Source organism: Marmota marmota, unplaced genomic scaffold (assembly GCF_001458135.2).
Source record: "Marmota marmota marmota unplaced genomic scaffold, marMar, whole genome shotgun sequence".
NCBI lineage: Eukaryota > Metazoa > Chordata > Mammalia > Rodentia > Sciuridae > Marmota > Marmota marmota.
The window spans coordinates 35,421,566-35,446,115 of NW_025999900.1; the positions used below are offsets into that span (position 1 = coordinate 35,421,566).

General features: G+C 39.1%; 2 protein-coding genes across 2 annotated transcripts; both read right to left on the reverse strand.

The window, feature by feature from the left end:
• LOC107143977 (olfactory receptor 49) lies at nucleotides 1–1,099 on the reverse strand. The gene has a single exon (XM_015487835.2). The coding sequence runs from the start codon at nucleotides 1,083–1,085 to the stop codon at nucleotides 84–86; it is 1,002 nt and encodes a 333-aa protein (XP_015343321.2). The 5' UTR covers nucleotides 1,086–1,099; the 3' UTR covers nucleotides 1–83.
• Nucleotides 1,100–23,172: 22,073 nt separating this feature from the next.
• On the reverse strand, nucleotides 23,173–24,262 carry LOC107143986 (olfactory receptor 49-like). The gene has a single exon (XM_015487844.2). The coding sequence runs from the start codon at nucleotides 24,231–24,233 to the stop codon at nucleotides 23,226–23,228; it is 1,008 nt and encodes a 335-aa protein (XP_015343330.2). The 5' UTR covers nucleotides 24,234–24,262; the 3' UTR covers nucleotides 23,173–23,225.
• Nucleotides 24,263–24,550: the final 288 nt, after the last annotated feature.

Here is a 24,550-nt window from a genome sequence, read left to right on the forward strand (position 1 = left end):
TCCAGTGCCTCACACATGCTAGGCAGGTGCTCTGCCACTGAGCTACAACCCCAGCCTTGGTTCAGTCTTTGGATTCCACAGCTTTAGGAGAGGAGCTTGCTCACCTGCTCCCTGAATACCTGCTTCACTTGTTTGTTCCTCAGGGTGTAGATGAAGGGGTTGAGTGTTGGGGTCACCACAGTGTTGAGCAATGCCACCACCTTGTTCTGGTGCTCCCCCTGCCCACCCTTGCCTGACCGGATATACATGAAGATGCAGCTGCCATAAAAGAGGGACACCACAATGATGTGGGAGGAGCAGGTTGAGAAGGCTCTGTGCCTCTCCTTGGCTGAGGGGATATGCAGGATGGTGTGGAGGATGTGGCCATAGCAGGTGGCCGTCACGGCCAGAGTGCCCAGGAGGCTGCAGTTGGCTATCACAAACCCCAAAAGCTCTATCAGACTCGTATCTGCACATATGAGTTCCAGGAGTGGAAAGCTGTCACAGAAGAAATGGTTGATGACATTGGGTCCACAGAACGGCTGCTGAAATATGATGTAGCTGGGAACACAGATGAGAAGGCAACCTGTCATCCATGAGCAGAGCACTAGCTGGACACACAGCCTTTTGCTCATGATGGTGACATAACGCAAAGGGTTACAGATGGCCACATACCTGTCAAAGGACATCACTGCCAATAGGAAGAATTCTGTGGTGCCAAGGAAGAAATAGAGGAAACTTTGTAGGAAGCATCCAGCTAAGGAGATGGTCTTATGTCCTGTGAGGATGTTGTTCAGCATCTTGGGAAAGATGGCTGAGGTGAACCAGATCTCCAGGACAGCAAAGTTACGGAGGAAGTAGTACATGGGGGTGTGGAGGCGCCTGTCCACAAGGGTGATGGCCACGATGAGGAGGTTCCCCAGCAGTGTGAGGAGGTAGGTCAGGAGGAGCCCCAGGAAGATGAGCATCTGTAGCTCACAGGCATCTGAGAGGCCCAGCAGGACAAACTCGGTGACAGTGGTGTGGTTCCCCATGGCTCCTCTGACCTCTGCTGAAGCTGGAGTATCAAAGGTGGTGAGCATAAGGGTCTGTGGTGCTCTGAGCATCTGAGGACAAACTGGAACAGGAAAGACAGAGGTATGAGTGTCCTATTTGGGGCTTAACAAATCCTTTACTTTTATGAAGGACACGTTTTCTCACTACTGGCTACTAAAGACTTATTTGCAGAGCCTCTGGGGTGCCTGTCTCGTGCCTGGTCTCTGATTGATATGTGTATTAGAAGAAAGAGGCGATTCAGTAAAGCTCAGAATTAAAAATTATCCTTTCAGGTATGCTCATACATTGCTGGTGGGACTGCAAATCAGAGCAATCACAGTGGAAAGTAGTGAAGATTCCTCAGAAAACTTGGAATAGAACCACCATTTGACCCAGTTATCCCACTCCTCAGTATATACCCATAGGGCTTAAAATCAGCATACTATACAGTGACGGCAGCCAAATCAGTGTTTATAGCAGTTCAATTCGCAATAGCTAAACCATGGAGCCAACCTAGGTGCCCTTCAATGGATGAATGGATAAAGAAAATGCAGTATATATACACAATGGAATATTAGTGAACCTTAAAGAAGAATAAAATGGTGGCTGTTGCCTGCCGCAGTCCGGCTGCAGCAAAATAACGGGGGGTGACGAGCAACTTGTGTAGATTGATAAAGCAGGAGTGGAAGCCGTTTATTGTAGGACAGGAGGGGTATAGATACATTCCACACAGTTTATCTTAATTAACATAAACTAGATACAGCAGTCAACCAATAAGGAATCTCCACACTTAATAGCTCGCTGGCGTTACTTCACAAACCACTCCCTCTGGCAAAATGCCAGGCTCCATCTTGACTTGTTTACAGACCCTAACACTTGCCAATAAATGGATGCAAGTGGAGAATATTATGCTAAGCAAAACAAGCCAATCCCAAGGAACCAAAGGTTGAATGTTTTCTCTGATAAGTGGATGCTAAGTCACAATAAGGAGGTTGGGGCTAGGGAGGAATGGAGGACCTTGGATTAGACAGAGGGGAGTGAAAGGAGGTGAGGAGGCACCAGAGTAGGAAGGATAGTAGAATGAATTAGACATTCTTACTCATGTACATATGACTACCTGACCGGTGTAACTCTACACCATGTGCAACCGGAAGAATGAGAAGTTATACTCCATTTATGATGTGTGAGAGTGCATTCTACTTTCATGTAAAACTAATTAAAACAAATGAAAAAAAGAAACACAAGTTATCCTTTCTGACTTTTCTTAACCAACCTTTTGTTCTTATTTCTCAACAAATTCTTTGCTCCTCTCTATATAACCCACATTCAACACTATTTGTTCATGTCATCCCTGCACTATTGGATTTTTATCTGCAAATAGTTCATATTTGAGGGTGTTGCTGTTTAAGATTATCTGAGTTGTTGATGTTGTTCTTGACATTTAGATGAATAAAAAGAAAGAGGATATTTATGAGAGAACACAGAAGTCTCATAAATAAAATGAAGAAAACTCAGATAGTATCTACTACATAAATAAAAATTCCAATATGGGAGTTTGTCATTCAGAATTCTTAAATGGTCCTTTCCCAGTGATATTTACAAGTTCTTCTCTTAGCACATCTTCCCACAAACCCTGAGCTCCAGATACAACAGATTCTGTAAATTTGGGGTTCTTTATTCACTTTCCTGCACCTGTGCTTTTGCACAGGTTATTCTTTCAGTTTGTACAAATCAGCATCTCAAATCCTATTTATCCTTTAGTCTTTCCTCAATAAGTACTATCTTTCTATAAAGCCTTCTCTCCTGAATGAAGGAGTGCTTCCATATTATGTCTTCCAGATTATGTCTGTGATAATATTATCACATTTTATTTCTATTTCTATAGTTTTCATTTGTTTTCCATCTAGTAAAAAAATTTATTTGCTAAACTTCATAACTTTTTGCCACTTTGGATACATTTTTTCTTGAAATTATGAAGTTTAATGACATTTACTGACAGTGAATAACATCAGCTCAGATGTCTGAGAGATGGACTTGGTGGGAGGGTGACACACAGGTGGTTGAGGACCTGTCACATATGTAGTATATACTATGGGACCACAACTTTGGAAAATCAACATGCCAAGCAGACTTTTCCTCATAAGATGAACCATTTCCTCACAAACATTCTCTCAAGGAAGATTCTCCCTCCTGAAGGTGGTTTTGGGGCTTAGAAGGAGATAGAAGTCTGTTTGGATCTGCTAGAGAGCTCCCAGCAGTGAAAAACTTCAAACCAAGAAACACTTAAGATTTCTCTTTAAATGTCAGCATCTGTAGCCTGCAATGGAGGTGCATACCTGTAATTCCAGCCACTTGGGAGGCTGAGGCAAGAGGATCAAAAGTTTGAGTTCAGACTCAGCAAATTAGTAAGACCTTCAGCAACTTGGTGAGATATTGTTTCAAAATAAAAAATAAAAAAGGAGTGTGCTCAGTGGTTAAGTGCCCCTGGGTTCAATCCAGGCTACAAAAAAAAAAAAAAAGTCAGCATTAAGCATCATTAGATATAGCTACAGCAAGAATTATTTGCCAGTCACTACAGAATAAGATAGGAACCAGTAATTTGGGTAACTGGGAGGAAGGAGGTGCAGGAAGGGCAGGGGCATGAAGGGATGGAAGTGGTATCAGTAGGGAGAACAAACTGGTAAATATATTAACATTCCCTTTCTAATTGTTTTACCTTCTTTCTACACTATGCAAAGTCTTTCCACAAACCACCATTATTTCTAACATTTATTTACACTTATTAAAAAGCAGAAAATATTCATCAGCCCCTGAGGATAAAACTAAGACTTCTCCCCTGAAGTCATTTCTAGGTTCTATACATTGTTTAGATTCATCAGTGATTTGAAAAAGAGGTCTTTGCAGCCTAATGCTTTGGCTCAAAGGAGACCAAGAAATGTACCCAGCTTTCCCCAGAACAATGGAAGAATTTGACATGTATGAGATACCCAGTAGCATCATGAGGACCTAGTAGAATGAGTATTACCCAGGGGGAAGTACTGGGTGGGAAGTGTGGGGAGAAGGACAGGAGCAGCCCCAAGGTGAGGAGGGACTGAATATGGGTGGGATGGAGGAGAAAGGCCTGAGTTCACCCTGAGTCATGTGTTCAGCATAGATAAACCTAGCAAAGGCCTTGAGACCAGCTGAGGGATAGAGCCCATAGACAGGACTGATGTTAGCTGTCATTCCTGGTCACCCATCCCCATTCTGATTTAGATGTCACCACTGGGAGGCCTTCTAGCTAGAGAGGGAAGCAGACTGCTTCATGAGTGCCAGGCACTTCCCCCTTGATCCTACTTGCCTGATGAGTATAAGGAGAGACCTTGTGTGGCAGCCTGAGCACCTGGACGTGGCTGTACAATCCACCTCAGACCATTCATCATTTTAGGGGGCAGTTGTGTCATGTCCAGTGGGAAAGTACACCTGACCTGGAGGTTGTCTTGCCATAGTTAGAACTGCATCCTCTTCTGAACTGTTCTGGTCCACTTAGAATGAGGCAAGGTCTCCCCCAACTAAAGAAAAGCAGTCAGAGTTTCATTCAGAGTGTTTCATTCAGAGTTAGTTTCATTCAGAGCTTTGTGTTTTGCAAGGAGATGCAGAGCACAGGGTGGGCCAACATTGCACTCTGGGCAGGCAGAGTCCCCAGTGTGAGCGAGTGACATAATGGCCCAGATGGACTAACTGTTGATTTAGTTCCTGCTGTTTTAGCATTGAGCTGGATTGGGGGGGCAAAGGTATATATGAGAGCCTTGTATGCCAGACTAAAATCAGAAGTTAAACACAAGTGCCAGTAAGAGAAAAATTTGAGGAAACCACCGCTTCTCTCCTTTTTCCTGAGCTCCCAAGGTGGAGATTGCCCTGAAGGTGCACTGTCCAGTGTCCAGAAGCCCTCTAGGAAATCCCAATCAGGTCATTTTGGGTACACTTCTCACAGGAGTACAGAAGATAACTGGGTCTTGTGGATATTTCTTGTTTGCAATAATGTTTGTGGGCTCTAAATGCAAATCTTATAGTATTTGTGTGAGATGTCCATCTCATGAGTTTGGTGGTGTTCTCTAAGAACATGTGTCCTTTTCCAGAGCCTCCTGAGTGGACAGCTGGATTCCCCAGAGTAGGATGGTTTCCTTGGACTTTGTCATCATTCAGCTCAAAGGGACTGATGAGTTGAGGTTGCTTCAAAATCTTCCACTTTCAGCAGGTTCTTCCTGGGGGAAGCCTTGGAAAAGTGCAGTTACTCTTTGGAACATTTCTTCATTTTTCTCTTGTCCTAATGAGGTCATTGTGAGTGATAAAGACTTTCTTCTTCCTTGCTTGGCTCAGTGTCTGTGATGATGTTTTTCCTGTAGGTGCTGGGGCTATAGGAGATGGTAGATGCACTACCCTGGAATAAACCCATGTCTTTGTGTGGTGACAGCAGGGCTGAGAGATTTGGCATGCAGCTTTGTTTTCTTGAGGGATCTATTTATCTCTGTCATTTGGTGGGACTTGGGATCCCCAGAGAATTAGCATAATGAGCCTCACTCAGCCTCTTCCAATTCTCTTGGTTTTTACTCCCTACAACTTCTCAGGCAAAGTTCCATTGTTTGTTCAGATCAAAAATAATAGTTGAATTGAAGAAAACTCTCCTGAATTCATTATGAATATAGACCAGTGTAACTGTACATGAAGTACAACCACAAGAATGGGACGTTATACTCCATGTATGTATAATATGTTAAAATATACTCCACTGTCATGTATATCTAAAAAGTACAAATAAAAGATAAATGTCCTCAGCTCTGGCAAAAAAAAAAAAAAGACTAAGTCACTTTAAATGAAAGTAATAAATTTAAATATGGGGACTCCTGCCTAACTGTTGGCATTTCAATGGTTGCAGGGATATAAGCAAGCCTAGAAAATAATATAGAACTTTGGTTAGATCCTTGAGACTACCTATATTGATGCTGGGAGGTGGTAAAAGATGGAATCCTGAAAGAAAGCGAGAAACAGAAGGGAATGGAAAACATTGGAATTAGTTTTATGGAAATATTTACACAATATAGAATAATCAAATTTAAATAATTAGCATATCCATCATCTGACATATTTAAAATTTCTTTCTTATGAGAACATGCAACATTTTTTCTTCAAGCTATTTTGAAATTTGCAATATGATTATTAATATGGTCACCCTGCTGTGCAACAGAACACTGGGACTTATTCCTATTACCTGTAACTTTTTACTTGTTGTTCAACCTCCCCCTAATCTTAGGAAAGACATGGACATTTAGGTACAGGAAGCTTATAGAACCTCAAATATCATGACATATCATAGTCAAACTGTCAAAAATACAGGACAAAGAAAAAATTAAACCCTGCAACAGAAAAGTGCCATGTCACATTTAAGGATAGCTCCATTAGACTAAGAGCAGATTTCTCAGAAGAAACCCTTTCCCTTCTCTGGCAACCACCATCCTACATTGTACTTCTATAAGACCAACTTTTAAAAAGTAGTGTCTTCCAGACTCATCCATGTAGCTGCAAAGGATTTCATCTTATCGTCCATTTTTTGTGTCTGAATAGTATTTAATTGTGTATATAACCACATTTTCCATATCCATTCATGTCTCAATGGACAAATTTAGATTGATTCCATTTCTTGGCTCTTGTGAAGTAGTGCTGGGATCAACATGGGATTCTACATGTGTCTTTGACATACTGGCTTTTTCCTTTAGGTATATATATACAGTAATGGGACTGCTGGATCATATGGTGATTCAACATTTAGTTTTTTGTGGAACATTTGTACTGTTTTGTATAATGGCTGTACTAGTTTACATTCTTATCAACAGTGTATAAAAGTTCCCTTTTCTTTACAACCTTCCCAGCATTTGTTATTTCTTGTCTTCTTGATAACAGCCGTTCTATATGAGGTGAAATGATATCTCATTATGGTTTTGATATGCATTTTCCAGAAAAATCAGTGGTGTTCAATATTTTTTCATATACCTGTTGGCCATTTGTATGTCTTCTGTGGATTTTCTTCTAGTGCTTTTGAATATCCTTGTTCATTTCTTCCTCTCTTAATCATCTGTGTGATTTGATGGTTTATTGTATTGATAATGTTTGATTCTTTTTTTGTTTCTCATTTTTGCATCTACTAGTAGGATTTGATAATCTTTTAGTGGGATTGATGCTTTCAATGCTATCATGACAATAAGTTATCTTCACTCCATTCTGTATGTAGGACTACCTGAATCATCGTTTGTAAGGCTGATCTGTTGGTTGTAAGTTCCTCTAGGTTTTGCTAATCTTTCAAGATCTTTCCCCCTCCTCCAATTCTGAAGGTTAGCTTTCCTTTTCCAGGTCCTGAAATACATCATTCAATATCCTCCTGACCTTTGGGTTTCTTCTAAGAAATCTGCTGTTAGTCTAATTGGGCTGTCCTTAAAAGTGACATTGCATTTTTCTGTTGCAGGGTTTATTTTTTTTTCTTTGTCCTGTACTTTTGACAGTTTGACTATGATATGTCCTCTTCTATGCCCTTCACTTCTAATTCTTCTACTTCATGTATGCCAATGATGTGCTCTTTTAATAGTGTCCCAAATATCATTTACTCTTTTAATATCCCAAATATCTTGAATTCTTTCTTTATTTGTTCTTATTTTTTTTCCTTCTTTTTGTGTGAATATGATATTTTGAAAGAATGTCTTCAAGACACACTATTCTTTGTTCTGCTTGGTCTAGTCTGTTGTTGAGAAATTCAAGTGAAGTTTTTACCTGACTTACAGAGCTCTTCATGTATAATATTTCTGATTGATTCATTTTAAAAGTTTCTGCCTCTTTGCTGAATTTCTCATTCACATCCTGCATTGTGTTCCTAACTGGTTATCTGTATTTTCTTGGATCATGTTTTGATCCAAGAAAAAATTAAACCCTGCAACAGAAAAGTGCCATGTCACATTTGAATCCAGTCAGAGATTCCACCCATTGTAATATTGTTGGAATCTATTAGTTGAGAATTTTGATCTTTAGGAGGTGTCATATTATCCATTTTTTTTCATATTTTTTTCCTTATGTTAAGACTTGTGCATGTGGTGGAATTGACATCATGAATACTTCTATGAGATGGACTTGGCCATTCTATCTCTCTCTCTCTTTAATTGCTGGGGATTAAAACCAGAGCCCCACACATGCTAAGCTAGTACTATATAACTGATCTACATCTCCAGCCCAGGCATGAAGGTGTTAGCAGCTTTCTTCTGAAATTATGTCTTTTGTTATAGTTTTATTATGCAGTGTTGAATTTAACGCCTCCAAATAATCTACAGAGTGCAATTTAAGCTTTCAAATCTGGCACCCTTTTGATCTTGAGTCCATCTACTTCTCCATTCTTATTTCTTACACCTTTAAAGTGTTTTGTGCAGCTCAGAGAGGTGTAGAATAAAGTAATAAAGTCATCAGGATTGCCTGAAGTGGGTGTAAAAGCAGTGGGGAGAGACTCCCAACCTTCACGAGCTTCACAGATTACGATGAGGAGTTAGGAACCAGTCCCCGTGTGCACCAATGATCTGGGGCAGGATAGAGGTTGCCAGAGGACAGAGGGGCAAAGGAGCCCCTCTTTGCCTCCTTACATGCTCCTCAGAACTCCATCAGAGCTCTGAAGCACAGTGCCCTGTAGGAGCACTTGGACTTGACCAAGATTTACTTTCCACCATGAGGTTAATGGGGTATGGACAGGGTGTCTACAGAAATTAAAGTGGATTTTAAAATATCCAAAGTTGTATTTGTTTTACATATGAGTTTGTGGACTGAGATTAGTATTTCATTTGCCTAATATCAGATAATGCTATAAGTCAATTAAATGATATTTATGTAAAATCCCCAAAGAATAGAAATGTACGGGTTTAGCTTTTTATTGCTGTGACCAAAATACCTGACAAGAACAATTTAGTGGAGTAACTGCTTATTTTTGGCTCACCTGTTTCAGAAGTTCAGTCCATGGTTGGCCAACTCTATTGCTTTGGTCCTGAGGTGAGGCAGAACATCATAATGAAAGGGTGTGGAAAAAGAAAGCTGCTCAGCTCTTGGTAGCCAGGAAGGGGGGAGAGAGAGAGGGAGAGTGAGAGAGAATGACTATGAATATATGTAAATGAAGAGCCAGGATAGGAAACGTATTATAATCCTCAGGAGCATGACACCCCAGTGATCTCCAGTCAAGCTCCACCTGCCTACAGTTACCACTCAGTAGTTCATTCAAATATTAATCCAGCAAATGGATTAATCCACTGATGTAGTTACAACTTTCATAATATAATTTCACCTCTGAACTTTCCTGCATTGCCTAACAACACATGGCTGTAAGGAGACACCTCACATCCAAGCCACAATATACAAATACCAAGTTGATACAAATAAACTTTGTAATAGAAGCATAATTTTGGCTACTAATGCTTTCTCAATAAAAATTTGTAAATGTTTTGCTGCTAGACTGTCTTGGTCTATTACCTATATGGTATACTGGCAAAGATTTTGACCTTAGCATCAGATAAACCTAGATGTAATATATGGACTATACATTCTGCCTGCTGGATGGCCTTTAGTATGGAGCAACATTTTCCTTGTGCATAATAAGTGCTCAGTACACATTGGTTTTTTTCCTTTATTTTCTGATTTGTTCTTTCTAATTTGATGACTAACCATAGATCTGTCATTGCTATTTATATCCAGTCACATTTATTGATTAAATTTTTGTTAAATTATTATTATTAAAACTCACTATGTTTGCTTCAAATTTATATGTTGATTATATCTACTATTCTTTTTTGTTGTTATTGTGCTACCTTGTATTGACTCCAGGTGTGCTCTATCACTGAGCCACATTCGCAGGTCTTTTTATTTTTTACTTTCAGATAGGCTTTTATTAAATTTCTTAGGTTGCCCTCATACTTGCCATCCTCTTGTTTCAGCCTCCTGAATCTCTGGGATTACAGGCATTTACCACTATGCCTGGCCAAAATAGTTTTACTTTTGCACAGCTTTGAAATTTATATAAGTGATGTGAATTTTTAAAAAATTTTAATATATGACAGTAGAATGCATTTATGCACTTTGATATATCATACATAGATGGAATATAATTTCTCATTTTTCTTAGTGTACATGTTGTAGAATCACATTAGTCATACAGTCACATATATACATAAAGTAATAATGTCTGTTTCATCTACTATCCTTCCTATCCCCACATCCCCTCCCTTTCCCTCCTTCACTTCCCTCTACCTAATCTAAGATAACTCTTTTCTTCTCTATTGCCCTGCCTCCCTTATAGTGAATTAGCATCCACATATTACAGAAAACATTTGGCTTTTGATTTTTGGGGATTGGCTTATTTCGCTTAGCATGCTATTCTCCAACTCCATTCATTTACTGGCAAATAGTATAATTTCATTCTTTTTAAAGCTGAGTAATATTCCATTGAATATATTTACTACATTTTCTTTATCCATTCATCTATTGAAAGGACACCTAGGTTGGTTCCATAATTTAGCCATTGTGAATTGAGCTACTATAAACATTGACGTGGCTGCATTACTGTAGTATGTTGATTTTAAGTCCTTTGGGTATAAACCAAGGAGTGAGATAGCAGGGTCAAATGGTGGTTCCATTCCAAGTTTTCTGAGGAATCTCCATACTGCTTTCCATAGTGGTGGTTCCAATTTGCAGTCCCATCAGCAATGTCTGAGTGTACCTTTTCCCCCATATCCTCGCCAATATTTATTGTTGCCTGTATTCTTGATTGCCATTCTGACTGAAGTGAGATAAATCTTAGTGTAGTAAATGGTGTCAATTTGTGTGTATTGTTTTGTTATTGTAATATTATGTTCCTGACAGTCATTGAGTTAAATTGCATCATAATTCATTCATTTTTGTGGCTGTAAAGCATTCCACTTTATAATAATTGCATTTATCCATTACTTGTGTGTGGATATTTAGATTATGTTCAGATATTCTTCTTTCTCCTATTTTTAGCAGTGGTGCTATTACTCTGGGCCACTTGTGCAAAAATTTCTCTAGAGTATATGTTTTTATGTGATTTTGCTAGGTTATGGATAATACTTATCTTTCATTTTATTAGATAATTGTACCAATTTTATACCAATTTCAATAGCAATATTTGAGTGTTCTACATTTTCCTGATACTTAGTATGTGAAACTTTAAAATTTTCCTTTTGGATAGTTCTGTAGTAGTATTTCATTGTGATTTTTCTATTCATTTTCCTGCATACTAGTAAGCTTAAGCATATTTTCACGTTATTGGCCATTTGTATTTTTTGAGCATTTTTTATAAGTTATCTTTTTCTTAAGGACTTGGTTTGTATTTTATTTGTATTTGGTCACTCTGTTTGATTGTAGATTGCTTTTTTTCACTTTGCTTTGTTGGTTTACTTTCTGTAATTAGATGAAGAGAAGTTTTAATTTTAATGTAGGTGATTATAATTTTTTCTTTGTAATTGTGGTTGGCTTAAAAAATTGTTCCTGGGGCTAGGATTGTGGCTCAGCGGTAGAGTGCTTGCCTAGCACCGGATTCGATCCTTAGCACCACATAAAAATAAAGGCATTGTGTTGAGTCCATCTACACCTAAGAAATAAATATTTTTAAAAAATCTGTTCCTTACTTTATTTATTTATTTATTTTTTAAAAATTTTTAATATTTTATTTTTTAGTTTTCGGCGGACACAACATCTTTGTTTGTATGTGGTGCTGAGGATCGAACCCAGGCCACACGCATGCCAGGCGAGCGCGCTACCACTTGAGCCACATCCCCAGCCCCTTGTTCCTTACTTTAAATTATGAAAATAATCTTCCATATTATTTTCTAAAATTTTGTGTTTTTTCTTTTACATTTAAATTATCAATTTTGTTGTATCATCACATGGCAGAAGACAGAAGGAAGAGAGAGAGAAGAAAGAAAAGAAGGAAGGAAGGAAAGATATTCACACCTCAAGTCCTTTTATAACTGGTATTTATCCATTCATGATTTATGGATGTTTTTGGTATAGTAGGAGGGAGAGATCCAATTTTATTTTTTTCCTTTAGAATAAATGATCTCAGCACTTGCTGGTCTGGAATTAAGTTAATGTAAATATGAACATAGGTTTCTTGGTTTTATGTTATGTTCTGTTTCATTGGTCTGTTTGTTTCTGTAGAAGCATTAGTGTGACTTAGTCACTTTAACATTAAAATAAATATTTTCTGGCAGGTCATATCCACTCAGTTTTTTTTCTTTTTCTCCTTTCTTCCTTTTTGTGGTACTGGGGATCAAACCCAGGGCCTCACAAATTCTAGGTAGGTGTTCTATCATTGAGCTACATTCCCGGCCCACTTAGTTTTTTCCTTAGGGCTGTCCTTGGTTCATTGCTCTTTTATAAAACAATTTAGATTAAGCTTATCAAATTTCTTAAAAATTCTCCTTTTAGGTTTTGATTGAATATGTATGGAGTTAATGATTTGTGGAGTGCTATTGTTTGAATGTGTTCTTCATAAAGCATGTGTTAGAAACTTAATCTCCACTGCAACAAGGTTGGGGTGGGCCCTAATGGGAGGTCTCTATATCATGGGGCTCTACTTTCATAAATGGATCAGCACCAATTATAAAAGGACTTGAGGTGGGAATATCCTTCGTCCTTCCTTCTTTTGTTTCTTTTCTCTCTCTTCCTTCTGCCTTCTGCCATCTGCCATGGGATGATACAACAAAAAGTGCCCTTGAAGTTTGGACTTCCAAGCCTCCAGAACTGTAAGAAATAAGTCTCTGTTCTTTATAAAGTATCCAATCTCAAGAACATAAAATGAACTAAGATGGAGTGTTCCTGTGTGTGTGTGTGTGTGTGTGTGTGTGTTTTCTTTCTCTTCTCTGGGGTAGCTGGATAAGAATAGAATGTTTCAGTTATCTCTTGCTGCATACAAACATCATGAGACTTAAAACAGCAAGTGTTTATTTTATTTACAAAACTGTAATTTTTTGTAAACAGGGTGGTAGACCAACTTGTTTCTCTTCCATGTGTTGACAACTGGGGCAGCTGGAAAGCTAATGCAGAGGAAAGAATAGCTAGAATTATCTCAAAGCTTTTTTACTTACATGTCTGGCAGTTGAGGGTGGCTCTTGGCTGGCACCTCTGTGAGGCTTTGGCTGCATATTTACACATGCCCTTTCCATGTGGCCCCTTGGCACACTCTCAGAATGATGGCTGGCTTCCAAGAGCAAGCATTCCTAACAGACAGGGGATGGAAGCCAGCTAGTCTCTTAAGCTCCAGGCCTGGCTCTGGTGGTGTCACCTCTGCTGATTATACTGGTCAGACAGTCACAGAGCCCATTCAAGGAGAGGGGGATACAGAATAGTGCCCCCTATGGTTGGAAGGAATGCCATAGAAATTGTGGATATTTGTTAAAATTGCTACAAATAATCTGACCCTTGAATGCCTGGTAAAACTTGCCTTTAAAACTGAGTATGATCTTAGTAAGAAGTTTAGTGTAGATTCACTTCTTTAATTTGTCTGTAGGGCCAATCAGATTTCCTATTTCTTCTTGATTCAGTTTTGAGGAGTTATATTTTTCTAGTAATATGTCCTTTTAAGTCCAGTTTTTCTAACTTATGCACATGACCCATAGACTATAATATTCTTTTCTGATCTTTTGAATCTCTCTTTCATTTCACTCCTTTCTGTATTCTTTTTTCTAGATCATTTTCATGAGAAGTTTTCAAATTTCATTGTTTCCACTTTTGGCCATGTAACTTTTCTCTATTTTGCCTCTCTTTTCTATTTTGGTAATTTCTATTCTTTTACTTTGATTTTCTTTTTCTCTTTTCAGTGTTTCCTCTAATATCCTTTTTCTTATGTCTTCAGCAAGATGTTAATCTCATTAATTTCCATATTTTTAATTTTCTCAAACATTTTAATTGATACTTTAAGTACTGCTTTAACTACATCGGATGAGGTTTCATGTAGGTAGTATATTCATTATTGTTCTCATGTTTCTTAACTTCTATCATACAGAATTATTTTTAAAAATTTTCAAACAGGGCTGGGAATGTGGCTCAGTGGTAGAGCATTTACCTCATACATATAAGGCACTGGGTTCGATCCTAAGCACCACAGAAAAATACATAAATAAAATAAAAGTATTAAAAATTTCTAAACAGATAATCATTTAAAATTATCTTTGTTGTTGATTTTTCATAATTTTATGGTGTATAGAGAATACAGTCTGTAGAATGCTGACACAATTTATTTTAAAAAATCATGTTTTATGGCTTGATATGTGATTGATTTTTATCAATGTTTCTGATGTTGTTTTAAAAAGTCTGTAATCTCTAGCTGTTGGGTATAGTGTTCTTGTGTCTATTAAATCAAGCTTGATGGTTGTATTGTTGTTTATTTTATAGTTTTTTTAAAAATTTTTTTTAGTTGTAGTTGGACACAATATCTGTATTTATTTTCATGTGGTGGTGAGAATCAAACCCAGTGCCTCACACGTGCGAGGCAGGTGCTCTACCACTGAGCTACAGCCCCAGCCCTTGTTATTTATTTTAAAAATTGCTTTAACTATCAACAGCTAAAATAATCATATTAAATATTCTCCTATAATTCTGCTTATCAATAACTAAATTGAGTATGATAAATATTCCACTATGATTATGGTTTTGTCAATTTTCTTTGGTCCTATAAATTCTTGTTTTATTTTTTTGCAGCAATGCTATTCAGTGTAATTAACTTTCTGTTATTACACAGTGATTCAGTTCATCTTCATAATTCTTTTTGGCCTTAAGGTCTATTTTGTCTCACGTTAATAAAGGTGTGCTCACTTTGTTTTGTCTAGTTTTCCCTAGTTACTTTTTTTCCTCCTTTAGCTGTCTTTTCTTCTTTACTTTTGTTCTTACAGTTTAGTTTTACCTGCTGCTATAGTTCAGATCTGGAAGGTCCCTTAAAGGGCCTGTATTAAAGGCTTATGGTGCTGTTGGGAGGTGGTGAAACCACTTTAAGAGGTGGGGCCCAGAGGTCACTGTGGGCATGCTCTTAAAGGGGATGGTGGAACTCTGGTTTCTCTAGTCCCTTCCCTGAGGTTAACAGCTTTGTTCCACATGTGGAGCCCACCATGATGACTGCCTCACCACAGGTCCAAAGCAATGGGGCCAATTGACCATGGACAGACCTTCAACATGGGGAGCCAGAAGAAACCTTCTCTCTTTCTAACTCAGTTATCTTAGGTATTTGTTATAGTAATGGGAAGCTATATCCTATAACCTATCCCCTGGAAATATCTTATGGTTTAGTTTTGAGTTAAAAAATTTCATTCTAGGGCTGGGGGTGGAGCTCAGAGGTAGAGTGCTTCTCTAGTTGCACAAGGCCTTGGTTTGAATCCCTAGCACTGTGTTCAAGCAAATAGCAGCAGCAACAAAATAAAATTCTTAGGTTAATTAATTTACATTTATTTGTGGTACTAATTTATTCCAATATATGTTAATCTTCTTATCTTAGACTATTGGCTCTATTTTTCTGTCTCTGTCTTCCTTTGTTCCTTGTCTTCTTTTGGCGTGAATAAGGTCTCCCAACCCTAACCTCATTCCTTTTCCTACCTCTACTAACATATGAATTCTCATTTACTTAAGAGGTTTTCTAGGGGCTGGGGATGTGGCTCAAGCGGTAGCGCGCTCGCCTGGCATGCGTGCGGCCCGGGTTCGATCCTCAGCACCACATACAAAGATGTTGTGTCCGCCGAGAATTAAAAAATAGATATTAAAAAACTCTCTCTCTCTCTCTCTCTCCCCCCCCACTCTTTCTTTAAAAAAAAAAAAAGAGGTTTTCTAGAGGTTTCAATATATATAAATTTAAGATGGTAGATTTTATTAATGTTTTTGCCTTCTTACTAAACACTGTGTGAATCTGATAATAGTTTAACTTAACTCCAAATGCTCCTTCCAAATCTCTGCTTTTGTCACACACTGCTTTAATTCCCTTGTAACAGGGCTCCACTTTATGCTTTGAGTATAAACCTTGCTGCTGCAGCACAGGTGGCTCATTTTAAAACTGACACTTCCCCCCTTTATTATTCCCCCTCTCCTCCTCCCTAACAGTGGGGCAACAAGACTGGCATTTTTCCTGTCCCAGGCTAAGCTGTGTGTCCTTCACTGCCTAGAAGAATATCATTGCCCACTAGAATAAAGAACTCCAAACCTGGAAACTGGAGCAACAGCTCTCTGAAGGACATCAACTGACACTGATTAATTCTATCTACTGATAATGTTTGCATCCCAGCTCTTGTACTTCTCTTTTAAAACCCTGTGTTTCCCTAGCAGGGAGAATCACAGCCTCTGGGATAGGAGTCCCCTGTATTTCTCCTTCACTAGTAAATCAGTAAAACTTCTTTTCCTTTATCTCAGAACTTTGATCTTCTTATTGGATTGGCAACAGAGACAAGAACAAAACTTTCAGTATCACCATCCTATTTGTTTTTGCATCTACAAATCAGAAATTATTGTTTTCTATGTTTGTTGTCTTTGCTGACCATTTTTTTTGTATCTTGTATTTCCATGTGGTATTATTATTTTTTTTCCTTTTAAGTTATTTATTTTATAGAGACTTTGTGAATGAACTACTCAAAACTCTGGTTTTATCTGATTTAAAATGTGTTTGATTTGTTCTGGACACAGTTTTGCTGAGTATAGGCTTCTAGGTTAATAGTTACTGTGTCTCCTTACATTCTATTGCTTATTTTGCTTGTTCTTTTCTAGTTTGTGAAGGTGAAAACTTAGGTATTTTATTTTAAATCTTTCTTCTTTTTTCTTTCTTTTTGTTTTTTCACCTTGAACCGGGGGGTGCTTAACCACTGAGCTACATCCTCTGCCCTTTTATTTTTTATTTTGAGACAGGGTCTCAATAAATTGCTTAGGGCCTTGCTTAGTTGCTGAGGCTGGCCTTGAACTTGTGATCCTCCTGCCTCATCCTCCAGAGTTGCTGGGTGTGTGCCACCATGCCCTGCAAATATATACTTTTTCTAATATAAATGCTTAATGCTAAACATTTTCTCCTAAGCATGATGTTAGTTACATCCACAAATAGTATGTTGTATTTTAATTTTCTTTCAAAATTAAAAGTAATTTCAAATTATTTTCTATTTTTTTGCAGTTTGTTTTTTACACATGTGTTATTTAGAAGTGTGACTTTTAGCTTCCAATGTTTAAGAATATTCTAAATGTTTTTCTTTTACTGATTTCTAGTTTAATTCTGTAGTATTCAGAAAACATCCTTTGTGTGATTTAATCCTTTAAAGTCCCCTGCACAGGGCATGTGACAATTTTCGTTTCGTTTTGTTTCTTTTGTTTTGTTAGATATTTTCCATTTAATATTGTGAGGCAGGATAGATTAGGGACCCCTGTCCCAGGCCCCACCCCATCTTGACCAGTAGAACTGACATAAAGCTAAGGACTTGCCTTTCATCCTGCCCCTTGCAGTTCTCAGAAGAGAAAACTTCCCTGAGTTAAACAGCAAGTTCCTGTTTTTTAAAAGATTGCTTAATTATCCCAAGGAGCATGTGCAGAGAGCCCCAGTTTTGACCTAGAGTAGCCTAAGAAGGGAAAGCCTCTGTTTTAAGACCTATACATATTACTTGAATTTCATGCATCTGATTTAAAAATGGAAATGAGCATTTGCTGCATGTGCAATAAGCATTATGGGCAAGAAACGGATATCGGTCAATCACCCTTCATTTAGTATAACCCACTCCTAGCAAAAAGCCTGCCAAAGGTGAACAGGGATCTCAGAAGCACATCTAAGCTTATATCCTCCTCTGAATCCACAGGCAGACATCTTTGTCATGTCCCTGTTGTACCATTGCAGTAAACTCTCTCTCCGGTAAACTGTCTTAACTGCTTTTCTTTGTCTTAGTAAATTCTTCTCACTACTCAAGCACCATCCATCACCCATTCACCCATCCCATGACACATTGGGGATCTGGTAAATAGTGATCCTCTTAAAATACTGTTGAAGTATTTCTGGAAAAATTTGAACTAAGTTAGTTCATCTTGTGTTGCTTTGACAGATTACTACAGACTAGATATGTATAACCAACAGAAATTTGTTAAGCTCATGGTCTGGAGGCTGGAAAGTTCAAGGTTGAGGTGTTGTATCTGGTGAGTGTTTTCCTGTTGCATCAAAACTTGCAAGATCACATGGGTAAGACAGAAAGAGGAAACCCAGCTGAGCACCTCCTTTTGTCAGGAGTCCACCTCTGAAATTTCCCACCTCTCAACGTGATTGCTTTGAGGATTACATTCCGACACATGAACTTTTGGGGGGCACATGCAAAGAATAACATTGTACATCTTTCCCCACAAAATCATGTCCTTTTCACATGCAAAATAAATTCATTTCATCCCTGTCTCAAAAGATCCTAACCTGTTTCAGCATCAACTCAAAATTCCCAAGTCCAGAGTTTCATTTTAGTCAGATATATGTGAAGCTCAAGACATGATTCATCCTGATGCAAATTCCCCTCTGTCTGTGAGCCTATGGATCAAATTATCTCCTTTAAAAATTCAGTGGTTAGATAGATATAGGGAAGACATTTCCATTCCATAAAGTAGATATACACAAAGAAAGGTATCTGGTCTCCAGTTAGTCTCAAACCCAAGAGGAAAAAATACTTAAGTTTTAAGAAGCTAGTATTTGTGAAGTCCTTTGATTCTATGTCTCATATTCTGGGCACACTTAGGCAGATGTTGGACCCCCAAGGTCTCAACCAGTGTCTTATGATTTTCCTGGGCTTAGGTCACTCAACAAATTTCATGGATTTGAGTCTTGTACAGGCAGCTCTTTCAAGCTGGAGTTACATGCTGGTAGCTCTACAGTTCTGAGGTTTCAGGGGCTGACCCACTCTCATGGTTCCACTGGGTATTGCCCTAGTGAGGACTCTGTGGTGCCTCCACCCCTGTCAAGTCTCTGCCTGGGCCCACAGGCTGTCTGCATCATCTTTTGAAATCAAGTTGCAGGCCACTATGGCTCTGTATTGCGTTCTGAACACCTGAAGAATTAGCTCCACACCGACGATGGCAAGGCTTACGGTTTGTACCGTCTGGAAAGGTGGATGGAGCCACACCTGGACCCGCTTGTGCTAGGGCAGGGATGGCTGAGAGGCACTGTGTCTGAGTTTGGGAAGCAGAGTCCTGAGTCTCAGGACAACAAAAGCTGAGGTCCTAGAGGCACATCTTTGTAAACCTTGCTCTCAAGGTTCTAGCTTGTCTTCAAGATCTCTGAAATGCCTATGGAGTCTTTCCTCTGTTGTCTTGATGAATAGAACTTGACTTTCTCCTATCCAAATTAATTTCTCCTTTTTTTTTGGTGCTGGGGATTGAACTCAGTGGTGCTTAAACACCGAGCCACATCCCAGCCCTTTTTTAACTAAGGTGCTTAGGGCCTTGCTAAGTTGCTGAGGCTGGCTTTGAACTTGAGATCCTCCTGACTCTGCCTCCCAAGCCACTGGGATTACAGGCATGCACCACTGCGCCCGGCCCTGTATTAATCTCTGTAGCAAATATTCACTTGGCCACTCTATTAGCATTCTCTTCCAAACAAGCTTTCTCATTCATCGTTTACGTGACCAGGCTGAGAGTTTTCTGAATATTTTCATTCTTCTTCACTTTTAATCGTACATAAACTCTGCTTTTCAATTCTTTATCTCTTCTCTCATTTTACTGTAAGCCACCAAGAGACTGTGTAGCAGCTCAAACGTTTTTCTGCTTTGGTTTGTCTTCTTCCATATCTCCTAGTTCATTGCTCTTACATTCTGCCTTCCATAAAGTCTTGGGTCATAATTCCACCAAGTTCTTTGCCATTGTATAACAAAGATGACCTTTACTCCAATTCTCAATACGTCTGTCAATGCAAAATAATGACTCTATATTAAAGAAAAATAAAAAGGCAATTTATTCTGATCCAAATATGAATGATGTAGGCCTGAGAACATGGCTGCTAATTTCCCTGAATGACTGTTCTGAAGAAAAAATAGGTAGAATGATTTTTATAAGCAGAGAACAAAGGTTAGCATACAGTGTACATTGAGTGACAACATTGATGGGGATAGTACATAGTTGGCTTAAGGTAAAACAGGGAAAATCTGACCTCTAGCTAATGACCTGCGCTGACAAGATGAACTGGGTTCAAAGGAGCTGGCTGCAACGTTAAAATAAGAAAATGGTGAAGAAATCATGTAACACACAAACATGAGTTTCTCAGATCGAGGGCGGGACTGCTCGCAATCTCAAGGGTCTTCATCTACGCTGGAAGGCAAGACAGGGTGCACGCAGAATCTCTTTATTTTTATAGGGGGGACACACAAAGGAGCTTCAATGGGATGTTCTTCACCAGATAAGTCAGGGGATAAGGTTTCAAAGGGGGGTTGCCCAATCCCATTGGGTAATGCCCAAGTCCAGGGCTAGAGTGAACTTCTTTGCTGAGTGAAGGTGGAGGCCACTTGCTTCACACAGCGCGGGGGGAGTGTCATGCCAGACCAGACACCCTCCTTACTCAAGGCTGAGAGAGGATGCTCAACTCATGGGCAGGGTGGCCTTCCACCCTGACCATTGGACTGAAATGGTATTTCACTGTATCCTTTGCAAGATGATTGGTCAAGTCAGCTGTCTGTCCTTTTACCTAATCATGAGAATGTTAGGTCCAATGTAAAAGTTCAGAAGTAATGGGTTGTTTTCTAAAGGCTCAGGGTAGCCCTTATCTTATAAGCCTCCTGGTGCCTTGTCTCACAGGCCTGCCTGCCTGTCTTTTTATCTGCTTTTGAGACAATGTCCATTTGGTACTTGCTCGAAGAGTTCTATTGTAATATAGTTTCTTTGAAATTATTTTCCTTGAAAATGCTTAGTTTCATGGGGCTTGGGGATGTGGCTCAAGTGGTAGCATGCTCGCCTGGCATGCGTGTGGCCCGGGTTCGATCCTCAGCACCACATACAAAGATGTTGTGTCCGCCGATAATTAAAAAAATAAATATTAAAAAATAAAAAAAATGCTTAGTTTCACACCTTGGTTCTCATTTCCATCTGAGATCTCATCAGAATGAAATTTTGGTTCACACTTCTACCAACATTGTGATCATGACCATTCGACTAACCCCTAAAAAGATTTGGGTTCTCCATACAGCTCTTGTCCTCTTGGATCTCAATAGAATTGCCTGAAATTCTGTATTTATGGAAATATAGGCTTGATTCTCTAAAGCTTCCAGCCTCCACCCATTACTCAGTTTCAATTTTGAGGTATTTATCATGGCAAGACCCTAATTCTCAGTCTCAATTTTTATGAACTTATTAATTCCAAGAGCATATCAGTGGTGATAATGGTAATATTTCTTCCTTTCCTACTTAGTTCTTTAATTTTTTTTCTTATTCTAGTGCACTGCTTAGAAACTATACAATAAAGGTGCTTGATAATTCATTCCTGTTTTCAGAGGATAACATTTCTACATTTTACAATAAAGTGTGATGTTTCATATGGGTTTCAATAGTTAACCTTCAATTGATTCCAAGTATTCTTTGAATGCACATCTGTGCTAAAGACCTATTTATTTATTTATTTATTTTATTACTGGGGATTGAACCTAGGGATACTTTACCAGTGAACTATATCCTCAGGCCTTTTTATTTTCTTAAAAAAATTTTAAATATACTTTTTAGTTGTTGATGGACCTTTATTTATTTATTTATAGGTGGTGCTGAGATTCAAACCCAGTGCCTCACACATGCTGGGTAAGCACTCTACCACTGAGCCACAACTCCAGTCCTGTCCTTTTTATTCTTAATTTTGAGACAGGATTGCTGAAAGCCTCATTATAAGTTCCTATAACATCTCTGAATTGAGACTCATTTGGGCCCAGTGATCTGATTTTCATCATGTGGCCATGTCTGGGCCAATATCCATGGCTGTAGTTTGACTGGGGATGCAGTCAGCACGACCCTAGTTGCATGGAACAATAGGAAGGAATGCTCCTGAGAAAATCAGGTTCCTAGTATGTTAATAATGGGGAATGGATGCCAGACAGATAGAAACTACATATGGCTATTACATTATTTCTGCTCACTTCTGACACAATGAAATTTTAAAACTTAAATGTCTAAATTTATAAGCTTATTTTTATATTTTTTTCATTAAAAATTCTCTATGCATCATTAATACATTTTCTACCTAAAGGTTCTTTCATTTTATGTTTTCAGGTTTATATTTATCTATTTCATTTATTTTGAATTTGCTTAGGTTAAGATATACAGTGAGGATTGAATTTAATTTTCTGTAAGATAGTAGATATTTTAATTTACCTTCATTATTTGACTTAATTTATTTGACTTATTTCTTCTAGAAAACATAATGTTTAACACCGAACGTGACACTCTATGCCAAACCCTGTGCTAAGCATTCTAATAAAATTGACTCATTCAATGAGTATAGGATTCTATGAGGTAGATATTATGATGATCTACATATGCGTAATGGAGATACAGAGAAATCTTATTTCTCTAAGACCAGTAAGTAGCTGAGCTGGAGTCTGAACACAAGCTATATGTTTCTGCCAGCTCTTTTCTCAAACTCAGTGCTGTACAGAATCCCAAAATTATTCATGTCCATAGCGTGCTGAACCTTTGCAGCTAATAGGCTTCTGAACATGTATGTTTTCCTTCCCACCAGTCGACTTACAAGACTCTCTTTGATAATTGGACTTGTTATTATATGTTACATATTTTAACTACATAAAGATTAAACAAAAGAAATATGTATGTAAGGAGAAAGTTGTTTTTTTCTGGGCAAAGTGGTGCTTGCGTATAATCTCTGCTACTAGGGTGGTTGAGGCAAGAGGATTGAAAGTTCCACATTAGTCTGAGTAGCTCAGAGATATATAACATATAACATATATGACATATAACATATAGACATATAACACATAGTAGCGGTATATTGAGTTTTCCGTGCTCGCTAAACAAGACTGAATAACCAATAATGCATGCAGGAAACTACTGTAGAATGGAACACTTGACAAAAACCTTTCTATGAAGGGAGAATCTATGGAGATCAGGACAAGACTTTCATTAGCAGAGGTTCAGGCAAGGAGGTGATTTTTTTTCCCTCTCTCAGGTCTGACTCAGCTTTGTGAGAGGAGCTTGCTCACCTGCTCCCTGAATACCTGCTTCACCTGTTTGTTCCTCAGGGTATAGATGAAGGGGTTGAGTGTCGGGGTCACCACAGTGTTGAGCAATGCCACCACCTTGTTCTGGTGCTCCCCCTGCCCACCCTTGCCTGACCGGATGTACATGAAGATGCAGCTGCCATAGAAGAGGGACACCACAATGATGTGGGAGGAGCAGGTTGAGAAGGCTCTGTGCCTCTCCTTGGCTGAGGGGATGTGCAGGATGGTGTGGAGGATGTGGCCATAGCAGGTGGCCGTCACGGCCAGAGTGCCCAGGAGGCTGCAGTTGGCTATCACAAACCCCAAAAGCTCTATCAGACCTGTATCTGAACATATGAGTTCCAGGAGTGGAAAGTTGTCACAGAAGAAATGGTTGATGACATTAGGTCCACAGAAGGGCTGCTGAAGTATGAGGTAGCTGGGAACACAGATGAGAAGGCAACCTGTCATCCATGAGCAGAGCACTAGCTGGACACACAGCCTTTTGCTCATGATGGTGACATAATGCAAAGGGTTACAGATGGCCACATACCTGTCAAAGGACATCACTGCCAATAGGAAGAATTCTGTGGTGCCAAGGAAGAAATAGAGAAAACTTTGAAGGAAGCATCCAGCTAAGGAGATGGTCTTATGTCCTGTGAGGATGTTGTTCAGCATCTTGGGAAAGATGGCTGAGGTGAACCAGATCTCCAGGACAGCAAAGTTACGGAGGAAGTAGTACATGGGGGTGTGGAGGCGCCTGTCCACAAGGGTGATGGCCACAATGAGGAGGTTCCCCAGCAGTGTGAGGAGGTAGGTCAGGAGGAGCCCCAGGAAGATGAGCATCTGTAGCTCACAGGCATCTGAGAGCCCCAGCAGGACAAACTCGGTGATAGTGGTGTGGTTCCCCATGGCTCCTCTGACCTCTGTGGAAGGTGGAGTATCAAAGGTGGTAAGCATCAGGGTCTGTGGTGCTCTGAGCATCTGAGGACAAGCTGGAACCGGAAAGACAGAGGGATGAGTGTCCTATTTGGGGCTTAACAAATCCTTTACTTTTATGAAGGACACGTTTTCTCACTACTAGCTACTAAAGACTTATTTGCAGAGCCTCTGGGATGCCTGTCTCGTGCCTGGTCCCTCATAAATATGTGTATTAGAAGAAAGAGGCGATTCAGTAAGGCTCAGAATTAAAAATTATCCTTTCAGGTATGCTCATACATTGCTGGTGGGACTGCAAATCAGAGCAATCACAGTGGAAAGTAGTGAAGATTCCTCAGAAAACTTGGAATAGAACCACCATT

Excerpts from the sequence above, each read along its gene's own strand:
- LOC107143977 (XM_015487835.2), bottom strand. The coding sequence starts at position 1,085 with ATGCTCAGAGCACCACAGACCCTTATGCTCACCACCTTTGATACTCCA.
- LOC107143986 (XM_015487844.2), bottom strand. The coding sequence starts at position 24,233 with ATGCTCAGAGCACCACAGACCCTGATGCTTACCACCTTTGATACTCCA.